At 31.0% G+C, this 16481-nt stretch overlaps 1 protein-coding gene across 2 annotated transcripts in view; it reads right to left on the bottom strand.

Annotated features, from left to right (window-relative positions):
- Positions 1-3587: 3587 nt before the first annotated feature.
- Pawr (pro-apoptotic WT1 regulator) overlaps positions 3588-16481 on the bottom strand; it is a 105743-nt gene continuing 92849 nt past the window's right edge. For both annotated transcript variants that reach the window (XM_071609665.1, XM_027919728.2), the window contains 3 exons: positions 11966-12113; positions 10366-10470; positions 3588-8225 (listed from right to left, as the gene is read on the bottom strand). In XM_071609665.1, the coding sequence (XP_071465766.1) occupies positions 8139-8225; positions 10366-10470; positions 11966-12113 (340 nt within the window). In that variant the 3' untranslated portion in view covers positions 3588-8138. The remainder of the gene's footprint in view (positions 8226-10365; positions 10471-11965; positions 12114-16481) is intronic.

Genomic DNA, 16481 nt, shown 5'->3' with positions numbered 1-16481 from the left:
TCCCCTACTTTTGTGTCTATTTGACATGTCCATAGAAAAATATGAAAAATACCTGACCAGTACTGAAAACTGTAATATCCAAGAGAGACATAATATAGAAGCTTGGACTAGATCCTATAGCATAAACAGGATAGCAAGTTAAACTAAGGAAATCTGAATCAAATGTGAACTTTAATAATCTATCGATACTGGTTCATTAATTGTGAAAAATGTGTAACACTAGTTTAAGATGTTAATATGGGTAACGATACAGTAGCATCCAAGTAAACTGTATTATATTATCTTCACTTTTAATAATCTGTAAATCTATAAGTGTTCTAAAGTTTTACAAAAATAAAGTTATTTAAATGTTATATATAAAAAATAATGACCATGAATCAATACATACAGTCTATTATCTTTACTCTCAAGGATACAAATTGTGGATTTATCCCTACTGATGCATTAGCTAGAAAGGGCCACTGATTTTTCTGAGCTCATAAGGGAATAATCTTGAAGATTTACACTCCTCAAGGACCACCCCACAGTGTCTACACATTTTTTTAAAAAACCAAACCTGTAACTTATGAAACATGTTTATTTGTCAAGGTTTAAAGGTAGAAAAAAATGAATTTCAGTTAGCAAAACCTTCAGGCAATAACAGATAAACATTAATACGGAACAACAAAGATATCATTCCACAGTCGCCTGGACATGAAAACTGATTCGAGTTCCAGAGATAATACTAAACTAATGGGGTTATGTCAAGCTGCCAATGTCCACAATGAAGTTTTTACTGATAACAATCTTTTGCAATGAAAACAGCAAAAGACAGGGCCTTTAAAAAAAAAAAAAAAAGTTCACATTTTATATATTGATACAATGTCCAAAAAGACAAATGAAGATCTTTGCTTAAAACATAGAAATGCATAATGTAACAGTTTGAAAGCTTTGGCCACTTCAGAAGTACCTATACTTTGTTAAAATGATTGCTAGCTAGGCTTCACACTCAAAAGTTTCTAATTCAAGTGTTGGGTGGGGCCAAAGAATTTAGTATTTTTAACAGATTTCAAAGTGAAGCTGAATGCTAGTGGTGTGGTAAACACACTTTGAGAACCACTGGCAGAATATTTAACAGATAATGATTAGGTCACAAAAGTGAGTGTTACACCATAAAGCATCATTACCCTTCCGATCTGTATATCCTTCAGATTTTAAAGCATCAAATGAAATAATATGTAGCCAGGTGTGGTGGCGCACACCTAAAATCTCAGTGATTTGGGAGGCTGAGGCAGAAGGATTTAAGTTCAAGGCCAGCTTCAGCAACTCAGAGAGACACTATCTCAAAATGAAAAGTAGAAAGGGGTAAGAATGTAGCTCAGTTGTACAGTACAGTGCCTCTGGATTCAAACTCCAGTACTACAAACAAAACTCATTTAAAACACACACACACACACACACACACACACAGAATGAACCTCACACACTAACACATATGGTCCCTTAGTAACTACTGAATACAATTATGCTATAATAAAGTAGGGTTAAAGCTATTCTTCGTTGTTACCTGAGTTGTCTAGATGAATGTAAACCACATTAATCTTTTTAAAAAGGATTACAAGAAACAGGAGGCACTTTTAGGCCTCCTATGCTCATTAATTACTATTTTCAAAGTGTCTATTTTCTATTCATTCCATTAAAGTAGCCACTAATTCAGATTTAAATAATAGTTAATATGAACACGACTGGCATCATTTTATTTTCTGTTATTGATTCTTCAGACTGAATTTCCTATTTTTTTTTTTTTGAGGGAGGGGTCTTGCTAAGTTATTTAGGGCGTACCTAAATTGCTAAAACTAGCCTCCACCTACTGGTCCTTCTGTTTCAAGCTCTCCCAGTTGCTGGGATTACAGGCATGCTCCACCATACCTGGCATCCTATATTTTTGATACTTCTTATTCCTGAACTACAATAATAATAAAATAAATCAGACATCTTTCTCTTTATTTCTCTGAATAATTTTTATCTATAAATCTAAAATGTCCACTGATGGCGTTATATATCTTTGGTTAGCCATAATAAATAGTTCACATTTTAAAGAAATTCAAATATTTCTTTGGATGGAAGTTTACAACATAATTTAAAGATGGTGAATTTCATGTCCCCAAATATGTCTAAAGAATAACAACTGATTACATATGGAATAAGACTATATGATGAACAAGTGAGCAAACTGTAACACAAAAAGGACACATTGTAGCCAAAATTTGTTCTTCACATGTTTAAAGAAGTTCTACTCACCTTCATATATTGGCCTCAAAATTTTTTATTAATTTTTTTTCCATGTTGCTCAAATACATGACACAAACAGAACTTTTTGCTTTATTTTAAAGCATTATTATGGCTAGGGATATAGTTCAGTGGTGGGCTGCTTACCTAGCATGCATGAGGTCCTACGGGTTCAATCCTTAGCACTACCAAAAAATTTTAAAAAGCACAATTTAGTCATTGGTATTTTTAAAAAGTGAGAACAAATTATGCATTTGTGCCAGGATTAAAAGGGAAGGTTTGCTCTAGATTCTTTTTAAACTTTATCTAGTTCAATACCAAAATTAAATGAAGATCATAAAAGATAATGTAACTAGTCCCAACTCTTTAGCATACAGTTCTGACATTACAGATTTTTTTTCCCCAAGAGTTGACAAAAAAGAAAATGTATCTTCTTGTCGGGATGGAGAAACTAGAGAGATGAGAGTAAGAAAATATGTGGATGTTTTACAGCTGCTGATAAAGTATGTGCACCCATGCATGCAGAGTTAATCTAGACTGTAAAAAATAGGGATTCAATGAAGTCTAAGATAAAAGGTTCCACTTACAATTAAGATTACTAGATCTTAATTTTTGTCAATAGGCTTGCTAGTGGAAAACATCCTTATATAAGGACTTGAGATATTACCTAAAAAGACTGACAAGGATACTTGTTTACTTGTTAGACATGTATGACATCACTGGGAAGACTTAAAGTTCTAGAAGCAGACTGATTAGCTTGTATAGGTGTATGAAGAATGACATGAGACAAAAGGTTATGTAAACCATTTACTAAAGAAACAAAGACTAGATTTGCACATTTCTAGAGTCATACTTATCTTTTTCAAACTAAGAGAGGTCTGAAATTCTTTGAACAGCATTAGATTTCATTTATAGTTCCAATTTTGAATTAAAAAACCATGTACTTTAAAAACACAGTTAAAACTTCCACAGCGAACACATATGTGCATTTCTCAAGAAGCCCATTATTAATGTATTTAGATCTTAACACTGTATTCTTTTCTTAAAATATTACTTCTTCTAAAATAATACATCAAGTAAATATTCTTATAATGCTGCATACTGTTTCTGTATGATTTACAAAGCCAATTAGATTATCATTATCCATTAACTTAAAAAATAAGACTTATGGAGAGGAGTTCACTAATAGAACAGGAAGGAGAAAAACAAAAACAGACAAAAAACAACCAGCATTGAAAAAATAAATGAAAACTTACTTTTTTATTGAATATTTATTATTTTTCACATGCAAAGCATATTAAAAGTGAATCTATATTAACTTGACTATTCCACAATGAAAACATATGCAATAGGAATGATCAAAAAAGGTCTAAACAATACTAATATGTTCAATAAATTATCTGGATTTTTCCCACCAATATTTGGGTTATCTGAATTACCTGGTTTTTCAACAAAATATAGTTTTTGTTTTCACATGGTCTTTGCTGGTACCAACAGCTACTTCTTAAATTTAGGAAAAACAACATGAAGGAAGATACCCTGCATAGCACAGCCAAATCTTTTAAAAAACAAGTTCACCAAAAAAGTCATATATCTAATTAGGTGTCCAGAGGAGAAAACAAAAGACAAGTACTTAATGTCCACCAAGTGATCATCACTAACATTTTATTATTATCAAAGTGACTGCCAGTATGTGAACTATAGATTAAAGACAATTTCCATACTTAAAAATATACCATTAATCAATAATATATATGGAAATACTAACTTGAAATCACATTTGAATATTATCAACAGTTTGGTGTATCTGATATACACTGAATTCTTTTCACTTCGCTACTGCTTTAAATTCCTTAATAATGTTCTTTTCTTAAAGTACAATTATCTTAAAAAAATGCTAAGATACTTCTTATTATGCATCAGTTCTTTCTCTCCACTCTTCAGTAAATGTTGCAGCAAATTAAACAGTACCTACAGTAACTACATCTAAAAGACAATTTCTGGATAATTAATTCAAAATATTTTTGAATGAACTATTCAGATCAGACATGCTAATGTTGCATAAGACTATGTATGTTTTATGCTACTGAAACACACTATATAGATTGTACATTGCTAAACAGAAGAGTTGGTCCATGTCCACTGATTTAAAAATTCTTTAACACCTGTAACAGTACACTCAGGTGACTAATAAATACTTGCTGAAATAGGTATGAAAATGCAATACAACACCCACATACATACTTTTACAAACTCACACATAATTATTGTGTGGGGATAAGGAGAGGATATGATTTCAACTTATATACATCAAGGAAAATCTGAATAGCTTAGAGGAAGGTGCCTCTGTCATTGTGCTTATTTAGCAAATTTGCTATTAATATTATGCTTTCAGTTTAATGAACAAAAGAAAAGTGTCTCACTAGTGTAAGTTAAAATTCTCATTAATGGGATGTCCTTTACTTATGAAAGCATACTTCCAATGCAAAAGGACTCAAGCTTTGCTGTTACATATTAGGACTGGTACAAATACAATGAAAACATTTCACACAAATCTGAACTTCTTATTTTAAAGGTCTGAATCTTGAATGCTGATTCTTTCTCATTTAACATATTCCCTCTAATGAAAAACTGATGTCCTTGGTTTCATATACTGCAAGAATGAAAATATACACCTAAATCTTGGAACAAGTTAACAATATCATGATTAGTTATTAAAAGTAAGTACCAACACTACTTGGAACTTACTAGTTACTCAAATTCATAAAACTACAAACCAAAAACAACAAAAAGGTTGTTTAGGACATCAGACCAATATCAAATCCAAGGTCTTCATTGTTTCGTCTTATGGTATTGAGCATATGGATACTTCTACTACATGGACCTGTACTATTTTCAACAAAGTAAACGTGGACTCAAAAATGTACATTTAATTTCTAATTATAAAAATCCAGATTATTCCAGAAAACATAAACCAAATATAACTGAGGTAGGTTTTTCACCTTAAGAACACATTGTGCTTCTATCACAATTTAACATTTTTTTAATTTATTAAGAAAAAAATAACTACACTGCTTCATGTGCTTGCCCCAATACTTATTTTTCTACATTTTAAACTACTTGAATAAGTGTAACAGTGCTATAATCTATTATTTAGTAAATCTCTCAGATAAAAAAAACATCACAAATCCTTCCCCTTCCTTTCTAAAGATAATTGCATTACAATAAAATTATCAATAATTCTAGAAAATGAAATAAAGATTAGTAGTTATTTTTAAAGCAATCCATATAAGAATTAGGGAGGCAAGTCATGTTCATCTTAAAGATAATAAACTTTTAGAAAATGATGTCATAAATACATTAGAACTCTGGATGTGCTTTATTTTGCCACAAATTCCCAGGAAATATGAGAAACAATATTTCCTAATAGGACTAAATTTCATAAATTACTTGTACTTTACTAAAAATATGAAATTTTCTAGGGCAGTACACATTACTTAAGTTACCTTTTTAAAGTCTCAACATTTTAAATAAATTTCAAAGAGGAATTGGAGCAGATCCTATTCATTTTTCAATAGGGTAAAAATTTGTATGTGAAATACATACACATTCTAAGGAGGTGGGGGAAGGACTGCATGTGAAATGCTTTGCCTAAATTGTCAGGCAATTATTGTATATGCCCTTGGTATCATTAAGATAAAAAAGCAAAAATTGAAATGTTCCCATTAAAAGAAGGGAAAATTTCAAAATAGCTCAGTCTTTAAAACTTCTGTAACTGATGTAATTTTTAAAAGTAAAATGAATTGTTCCTTTATTTACATAATGAATTAAGTAGAAAATTCAAAGAAATTCTTTTACTGAAAAACCAATATACCAATATATTTTTGAGGTTGAATACTAACAACATCTTCACAACATATAAAAGGTAAAGAAGAATTAGGAAATGGGGACATTTCTGTCATATACCTAAGGATGGCTAAAGAGAGATGAGTACCTCGCAACCAACATGGTAACTAGGCCTAGCACACTACTTTGACATGTGGGAAGCAGATCACTGTTCCTATACTAAGTAAAAATCTAGGAAGGAAGTGCTTAATAGTAATTCTGGAACTATACCAAATTTGGAATCTAATATCGAGCAGTAAACATTTATATGGACATAAAAACTGCTCCCCGAACCAGATTAATCATTAAATAAACTAAAAAGAGGAAAATACAGGTAACTGAAATTGTCAGTTTCAGGATCTTCACTGGGAATTACTGGAGCAAAGACACAAACACAATAGTATCTGATTCCAAAACTAAGTTATAATCAGAATCATCAGATGATAGGCTTTAAAAATTCTTAAATCCAGGATCTCAACTTAAACCTATTCAGGAACTAAACTTGGGAACTCTTTGTAGTTTCTCAAGTGAGTTTGATGATCACCCAATCTTGAAACTTCTCAAGTGGAGAGTGGGAAAAGATAACTTGGGTGAACATAGAAATTTTCAGAATTTAACATTTGATATTTATAATTACTCCACATTTTCTCCCCACTATCTTACCTTCCCTATTTTTCTAACAGTGAATAAATGCATGAGCTTGCAAGTAAAGGAAAAAAAGAAAAGGGTAACCAAAATGGATTTTGTTCAAGCCACTTTCATACATTGACAGGATAAAAGGACATCATTACTGCTACTTGAGATTCACTACCAGGCAGACATCCTTAATGTATGTTAAGGAGGGAGGTGAGCTCTTACTCAACATAAAAATGTAATATAAAACAACCCTAAGAATATTTAATAGAAGAGACCATGTTTATAATTCTTAAAAAAAAAAAAATAACTTTTTTAAAATTTCAGTGTTAGGAAGAAAAAGCCCTTAAAACTGGTATAGGTGAATGGACTCATGAGAAACACTGTCAAAGGATTTTCCAACTTAGAAATGAGGCAATGTATTTTAGTACTACTTCTGCTTACATATTGTTAAAATATGTATAAATGTCTTAAGTGTGGATAAATATTTTGTTTCTGATTTTCATGCATATGGATAATATGCTGAATTTTCTTCTTAAACATTGAAATTAAACACATTTTTGAGGCCTCATGAATAAACATCTTTTTAAATATACCATATTCACTAATAAAACTTGGGACAAAAAAAAAAGTAGTACTTACACAGGAAATTACAGATTAAAATTACAACTGTGTTTTTAAGAAGCTGAAGTAATTGAAAAATTTTTCAATATTCAAAGACAAAATAGTAAACTCATTTACTATAGCATAATTCAAGCATTCTCTGAATTTTAGCCAACTAGGACATGATATTAAGTGACTTTTTATAACAGCTTTCCTTTAAAAGATTACTGTTACACAAAATACTGCAACTATTACTTGTTACTCTAAATCATTTGGAATAAGTGGAAAGAACAAATGACAGTAGACAAAGACCTTAATGACCAAGTCTTCAACATATAAAAGGCTGCACACAGCAAAATAAGGCATTTGTAGGTAATTCCCCCAAATATTTGAATTCATGTAAACAATGACTATGGATATACCTTTATGAAGAAAATGTACTAACAGATAAAATATATTCAAACGGCTGTGACTTAAAACCATATATTATTTGAATACCACACAAAACCTAGAGAGACATTACCTATCATTTCAATAACTGAAAGATGTTATTTATGAAATAAAAGATTGATGCTTTTTTGAAACTAATAATGAAAAAGAAATATTTTGAAAATAAACATCCATTTTCTAGAAATAAATATACATAGTTACTTTAATGTATTGCAAGCATAGGAATATTGTCCTAGCATTAATCGTAACATTCAATCAGTAGTTATTAAAATATTTTTCCATATTGGGCCTTGAATCTTCTACCTTGTCAACTGCCCAACAACTTTCAAAAGAGTTTTATTTTCCTGCTTTAGTTGTTCATTTTCATCTTCTATGTCATCTAGGTCCTTAAAAAGGGAAGAAAAAAAGAAAAATAATACTTTTAAAATATTTAAAAATATTTGAAAGGAGATTTTAAAACATTTTTAAGTACACAAAGATAATTCATTTAATTGTTAATTTTAAAATGAGGAAAGGTTCTAGAAATAATTTTAGTGGATTATGTCCCACCTAAAATGAGCATCCATTACTTGAGTCTTCATTTTTATCATAGGTATATGGGTCAGTTCTTTCCAGATCACTCAGTTTTTTAAAGGAAGCCAAAGACAGGGTTTTAAAATAGTAAAATTTCCAATATTTAATTACAGTAAATAACTTAATTTTTTTGGTTAAAATTAAATTCCATTCACCTCTTCAAAACTGAGGGTTAAACAAAATATATACGTAGGCTACAGGTGGTATAGGGTCCAAGGTTACAATTATGTGTCAAATTGGGCATCAAAGAATACACATTCAAGTTCTAGACATACTCCTACCACTTTTTTTTTTTTTTTCCTAAAACTGGGGAAGAATGGAACCCAGAGGTGCTAAATTGATGGGATTATGGGTATATGCCACCATGCCTGGCACTAATCTTTAAAGGAGTATATTTGGGAATGACACTAAGAAGATGACAGAACTGAGGCAATCAGAAGAGGGGATCTAGAATACACACAATTGATCTGGTTCAATTTATATGTTGAGCTTCTTCATGGTCATTTTGTTTGAGGGAGAAGTTTTAAAGCTGAAAAAAATTGGAAGCCACTAAAAGCAGGCATTCACTCTCCAGCTTTAAAGTATATGATCCAGCTCTATGTTCTCTATATTAATCCTAGTCTCAAATACACAATCATCTAGTTAATACTAAAACAATCCTCTATAAGGTTTAGTTTACAAACAATATTTCAAGGCAGACTATATATCCATTGTTAGAAAAGAAGACATTTATAGATTTATCCTATTTATAATGCTAAAACTCGACACAATTTGAATCACAAGTATGCTATAGGATAGCAAGCAACATTCTTATAAATTTAGTACACTGTCTTAGATAATTAGGCAAATTATTTAAAAACTTGCAAAAATCAGAATTTGCTTTTGTTTACAAACTGAATGAGGTTAGGAAATAAATCTGTTCAAACAACAACTAAAAATATGGGATTCCTAAAATTACCACAACTGAGATCTAACTAAAATTAAGAAGTAAATCATGAAATATGTTAAAACAAGAGATTTTATTCTTTTTAATGCTCACAATGCCTAAAAGTGCAAATACATCACGAACATTAAAAATATTTACAGAATTTTTTGAATATAATTCCATCACAAATAGAGGAACACCTGTGTTGAACCAAGATGAAAGGCTATATAAAATCAAATACTGGCTCAGTCAATGACTATATGTGACCTTCAGCAAGTTCAACTGGGAGTATCACTGTCCTTTTCTATAACCTGTACTTACTGCCTTCAAACTCTATAAGAACAATTCTGCACATAATGGAGCTATCTTTTCTTCCTTCATGGCTGTAGTTAAGACTGGATTGGGGGTCTGCTCCTTTTCTCCTTGAAGCAAACATTTCTTTCCTTCATTTTTATCTAAATTCCTGCAGAAAGCAAAATTATGGGATCTTTTCTCATCACTATTACAAAGGTCTGACCTGCCTGCTTCTTAAGGAGCAAGTAAATTTGGGGGCTGGGGTAGGAGGTTAAAAAAAAAATAGAGCTATAGAAAGGAATAATACAGAGCTTGGAACCTAAGCCTAAAGTTGAAAATGTATAAAATACAACTAGATACAAAAACTGGTGAAGTTACCTACAAAGATATCTGAAGTTCTACTTAATAATAAAATAGCAATTCTTTATTGATGCAATTCTGTGCCAATATCCATTTTTATATAAGCTGCCTCTCACCTCCAAACTCTTAATGAAACACAAAAGAAACATATTTTATCAGTCCATCCACCAAAAAATAAAATTAAGTGAGTTAAATGATAATTGCCCAGAGAAAATCAGTTTATGAAATGAATACTGGTTCTCACCATAAATTACTATCTTATTAACAAAAGAACAAACTCAGCAATGCAATTAAAGAATTTCTTCATCTTTATGTATTTTCATCCAATTGCCAAAAAAGGGCAATCTGGGAACTGAAGTATGTGAAATACTTACTCTATTTAACAAATCAATTTCTTCTTTGAGTTTTCCAATCATTTCCTCTTTATCTTGCATCAGTCTCACAAGTCTTAGGTTTTCTTGCCTTTCTCTTACTACTTCCTAGTAGATATAATAACATGGCATTAATTGGGAAGTAAATGGTTATTTATAATCTTAAATGGCATACATCTATAGGTAACAGTGAAAGATTCTAAACATAGATAAATTGCCTAATACCATTGGAAAAGATCCTTAGATCCTTTTAGCCAAATTCTGACACTGAGTGCAAGATTGTCAGAATGCCGTTTATTTCTTAAAGAGTAGATTATTTATAATCATGATATTTTAAAAAATTTAAAATATCTGTAAATTAACAAGGAAAAGGTAAATTTTAATTTTTTCATGCTCCTCTAAAAAGAGAATTTGTACTAAGCACATGGTCTGTGCCTGTACTCCCAGCTACCTGGAACACTGAGGCAGGAGAATCACTTGAGCCTATGAGTTTGAGGGCAGACTGAGCAACACAAGGACATTCTATCTCAAAAAGAGGCAAAAGGACACACACATTTTCGAAGTTTGGTAAAGTTATCTTACATATATGAAGATTTCCATTGAACTCCTTAAGACACTCAGTAAGGGAAGGAAGGGCCCACACTAGTAAATAATCAGGGAATGGAGAGAATATAGGAGTTGTCAAATGTTTCTGATAAAACCCATGTTTTACTCAATTCTTTGACAAATATTGAAAGATTTAATGACTTTATTTAACTTATCACTACTGTTAGTTATGAACTTTTTAAAATGAAAAATTAGTCTTGACTGAGGAGATAAAAAATTTTTTATTAAATGTATAAAGTTTCAAAACTAGGGGTATGACTTAGTGGTTTCAACTGAAAATTCTAAACTGAAAAACAATGGTCCTTAATTTCACTTCTGGCTCTACCAGTTTCTGACAATTATTCTGTTTGGATAATATAATATAATAAACACACAGTAGAACATATTGCCAGCTCAGATAAAGACTGCTCAGTATATTAGAGATTTACACACTTAGCAAAATAGGAATGACCATTAAATATTAGGGATACAAGAATTTGCTCCATTCTCAAATGGTTTTTTTTTTTTTTTTTTTTTTTGGTACTGGGGATTGAGCCACTGAGCTATCTATCCATCTATCTATTTTTGTGGTGCTGGATGTTTAACCCAGTGCCTTGTGCATGCAAGGCAAGCACTCTACCAACTGAATAACTTGTGTTGCTCTTCCCTCAGCCTCCCAAGTCACTGGGATTACAGGAGTGTGCTACCATGCTTGGCCTAAATTTTAAACATCATCAAAATTGGAAAGAAAAGTGTTAAGGGAAGTTCAGAAAATACCCTGTCACTATGTATCTAAGAACTAAAACATAAGACAGTGACTAAAAGCTATTTGACTAGCATGGAAATATGGATCAATATTAGTGTCTCCCATTAGTACCCTCTCCCCCACTCTTTTTTGACACTATCTCTCCCCAGCAAATTTCAATTTATTTCCTCTCTCAGCTGCTCTGAAACTGAAGAAAAAAAAATCCTGGTGATGTATTAATTTTATCAATCTTAAATAATTTATATAGCATACCTTTTCAAGATCTTCAATTTTCTTTTCCAATGTGCTATTTGAGACCAAATTACTCGCAACATTTGCATCTCTGTTATACCTACTGAACCCACTTCTGTCTATTCGGGTATATCTACTTGAGACATCATCTTCAGAGGCAGTAGTTGTGCTATGGAAATATAAAAGCATATATCTGATAAAAGTCCCTAGTACTCCACAAGAAAAATGCTAAGAATATTTTCTATTCAGCTGACGCAATGAACATTCCCCAAGGACAAATAAATGGTTATAATAGATGGCATACTTACAACTACAAAAATTAATCATCATTCTAACACAATAAGAAAAATGTAAAAGGAACATTAATCTTTCAACCAATATCTACCGTGTACTAGACATTGTTCTGGGTATTGACGATGTTAAAAGCAAAAACAGACATGGATTCTAGCTTTCAGTTAACAGGGAATACATTCAATTATAATATAGTAGCAATAAGACCATTTAAAAATAACACCAGCATACAGTACCACAAGAACTATGACCAAATAGATCTTAGAAGATCTAGATAATCTGTGTGAATAACCACTCTCCTTTCCTTTTTTCTTTTAAAAATCCCAATAGCTCATGGACCAATATTTTCATAAAATAAAATTAAATTAAAATGATATTGGAAAATAAAAGTAAAAAAGATCATATAAGAATTTTCATTGACAGTATACATATAGGCATGTAAACCTACTCTCACACTAGTAACTTTTATCATTCCACACCTCTAATTTAACCAAAAGTTATGAGTGAAAAGCAACTCTTCAAATTAAGCACCAATTTATGTACTGAATTAATAGCATATATCAATATTTAAAAATTTGAATGAACTAAATGAATTGTTTCTTGTTTGTATGCTGTATCTATTACTATATAAAAATTATCCAGAGAGGAAAATGACAAAACAACCAAGACAGAAGCTGCAGTGTTATAATCCAACCTCTGAAGTGACACACTAACACATCTGCCACACATATTAATCCTGGTATGAAAGGGGATTAAAGAGGTAGGTCACTGGGGGCTACATTGAAGGCTAGCCACAACATTTATTAATTTATCTAATCTAGGTTGGACTAGTGACAGTGTTACTCACAAGAGATAAACGTGTATATAAACTCTACATTTTGTTTTAATAGCACTCAAACAAACTAATACCATGGGAGTATGCTGACAGGAATAGGAGAGATTTTAAAGAGATTTCAGCAAACTCAGGATATTCATTTTTAAGAACTTTTATCCAAAATGCAGAATATTTGCTCTTTAACATTTGTGCTTGATCTGTCATTAGCAGCCAGCTGTAATACTTTATCCAGAAAAATTATAGTGAAATCTAAAATAACTTCTGATGAAAAAGGATTCCTGATTTATGAATTTCCTACTCATATATTTTATTTTTATGGAAAATGAAATTTGTAAAAAATTTTATGGAAAAGAGAAAATTTATTTAACATTTTATGGAATTTTATTTATCAAATATCAAATTGGTAGTGTATCTGATTATAATATTTTCAAATGTGCAATACCAAGATCACTACCTATTTTACTGATTGTTGCTATATTATAGAATCCATCACAGCAAGGCACAGAAACATCCCCCTAAATTTCTAACTTTTTTTTGTCCTTTGATGCTGTCTGCCATTAAAAAGCATTTGACATTTCTGCCTTGCATAGAAGGCTGAGATTTTTGTTTTTTTAAGTGAAGCCATCAGTTAAATAAATCTATTTCACATATATAAAAAGCTGGGGACCAAACTGTTTTTTTTTTTTAATGTTTTTTATTTGTTGACAGACATTTATCTATCTATCTATTTATTTATTTATTTATATGGTACGGAGAATCGAACCCATTGCCTCACACATGCTAGGCAAGTGCGCTACTGCTGAGCCACAGCCCTAGCCCCCACAAACTGGTTTCTTATCTTGCAAAAATACTAAGAGTTCATCTCAAAGTTCAAATACTCAACTGAAATTTTCCCTTTGTAAACCAACGTATATTTCAACATATAACAGTTAATATTTAATTATGTTATTAACATCTAACAGTTAATACTGATTTAATTAAAATGTTAACAAGTTAATATTTAATTTTTTAGGAATCTCAAATTTAATGCATTGTGTTTAAATAATTCACAGTAAACTACTGTTAATTCAGCTGATAAGGCAAGCATACATTCAACTGACACAGCAAGACTTTCTCAAGCAAAGAAGCAGGACACTGATTATATTATGGGTCAATCTCCAGCACAATTTTTGTCACTACCTCTGTATAATTAGAATGTATTACTACAAAAGCAAAGCAAAACTTCAAACCACATTCATTAATATTGTAGCCCTTCAAAGTTTTATCTACTTTAGTGCAGATTGTGTTTACCAGTAATGAAGCTGAAAAATAAATTCTTACTTCACATTATTGTCATGTTAACAAAATCAAGGCATTCAACAAATCTTAACAAAACTCCTTATTTGTCAATGGTAAGACAAATGAATTTTTTGTTAGAACTATCTTCCTAAATGCATCAAGCTATGTTAGCCTTCTCAGCTACAGATTCAATCAACATTTCCAAGCAAGCATTTTATTTTATTATTTATATGCAGTTTTTTTTCAGTGTTGGCAATCTAAAGTGAAACTTTATTGAAGCTCACAAAATACTACTTTACATGTGAAATCCTGAACATCTGCTTTCATCAATTTTTAATAATAATAGTTTTTAAAATAATGAATTTGGTTTTAGACATATTTATGTCATATGTATACATGCCACTTAAATTTTGGTGGTTTTACTATCTCAGCAACCAGCATAGCCTCAAATAATCCACTATGGTTAGCACTTCTCCATCAATTACAACTAAAACTTGATCTCAATCATATTAAGAGAGATAATGCTTCTCAAAAAAAAAAAAAATCAAGTGCAAACTCCTTTGGTTTATATCTCTAAAATAATTTCTACTGTCACACTGACATCATTTAGTTCATTACTACTGTCACATTCAGAAAACATGTTATCTTTTTTTGGTCCAAAAAGACCAGTAAAGCTTGCTTTGTTATCAGGAAATTAGAATTAAAAATAATGTTTTATTTCTAAGATTTAGATAATACTTATAAAAGCAGAAACTTTAAAAAATGAAAATAATTTTTACTTATTTTTATTATTATATTTTTTAATTATATGTAGACCAAAATATAAATCTGATTAATAGCATGATTTTAAAAATAATAAATGCTTACATTTTCTTCAATTTTTATACGTTTCTGAGTTATAAATGGCTAACATAAAAATGTTGTAGATGGTGAAGATAGTGTTGCTGAGCATGACTAGCACACAACTCACCATGGCACTTGAATCAGTCTGTTCTGTACATCCCCAGTCCTTTTTATTTCAAGATAGAATCTTACTAAGTTACTTAGGCTGGCCTCAAACTTGCAATCAGCCTTCTTAGTTACTGGGATTGCAGGTGTGCTCCATTGTGCCTGGCTGCAGTTCAGGTTTCTAAATGCTCATTCTAGTATTCTTTACTTAACTGGTCAAAGATAGGTAAGAGACAGTTCAAGGGCCACAATCTGAGTAGCACTACTCTAGAAAATGTTTAAACTTAAGACTTAAAGGAGGACTAAGAATGCACAAATATCTGAAGCAAAGAGTATGTAGCCCTTTTAAAATACAAAAAAGTCCAATATGACTAAAGCATGAAATGTAATCATAAGAGGTGAGGTAAGAGGCTAGAAAAGTAAGCAGAAAACCTGAAAGTTATTTTATATAATAATTTAAAATAATGGTCTCGAAATTTGTTAATTATGTACCCATGTCAATATATATTTACTTGTATGTTGTTTTATAGGATTTATAATATAATCATATAAAATTTATAAATATCTGTATCATGAAAAATAGAACATAAAGGGATGAAAAACTAAAATTAAACTTTTAATTGTTTATGGTACAAACACTTGTTCTCATAAAAAGTGACTACATATTGTCATCATTCTGTTTTCCCTGAAGTTATGTGATGCTGGACATCAAACCCAGGGCCTCGTGCATGCTAGAGGCCTCAATCATTCCACTATTGAGCCACATCCCCAATCTTATCTTCATCATTTCTGAAAATCTTATTTTAACATTTTGTGATAGTGATTCAAAGAGCTATCAGTTTGCATATCTGAATCTTACTGGCTATCACATTAAAAAGACATGGATTACAAATATGACTGAATTAAAAAGTTTCACTTAAAATCTCAAAATCAGCATATTTTCTTTTTAATTTATGAGAAGAGATTTGAGTTTGTGTATCTTTTTTTTTTTTTTTTTTTTTTTGAGGTGCTAGGGATTGAACCCAGGGTCTTGTACATGTGAGGCAAGCACTCTACCAACTGAATTATATCCCCAGCCTGATTTTGTGTATCTTGCCAGCTGAATGACCAACATCTTTGCAGTTACATACTTGGTTTGACTTAACCATTTGAGAGTAATAACTAGATAATACATATGTCCATTAA

Source organism: Marmota flaviventris, chromosome 3, assembly GCF_047511675.1.
Source record: "Marmota flaviventris isolate mMarFla1 chromosome 3, mMarFla1.hap1, whole genome shotgun sequence".
Classification (NCBI taxonomy): Eukaryota; Metazoa; Chordata; class Mammalia; order Rodentia; family Sciuridae; genus Marmota; species Marmota flaviventris.
This window is presented reverse-complemented; position numbering and strand designations above follow the sequence as displayed.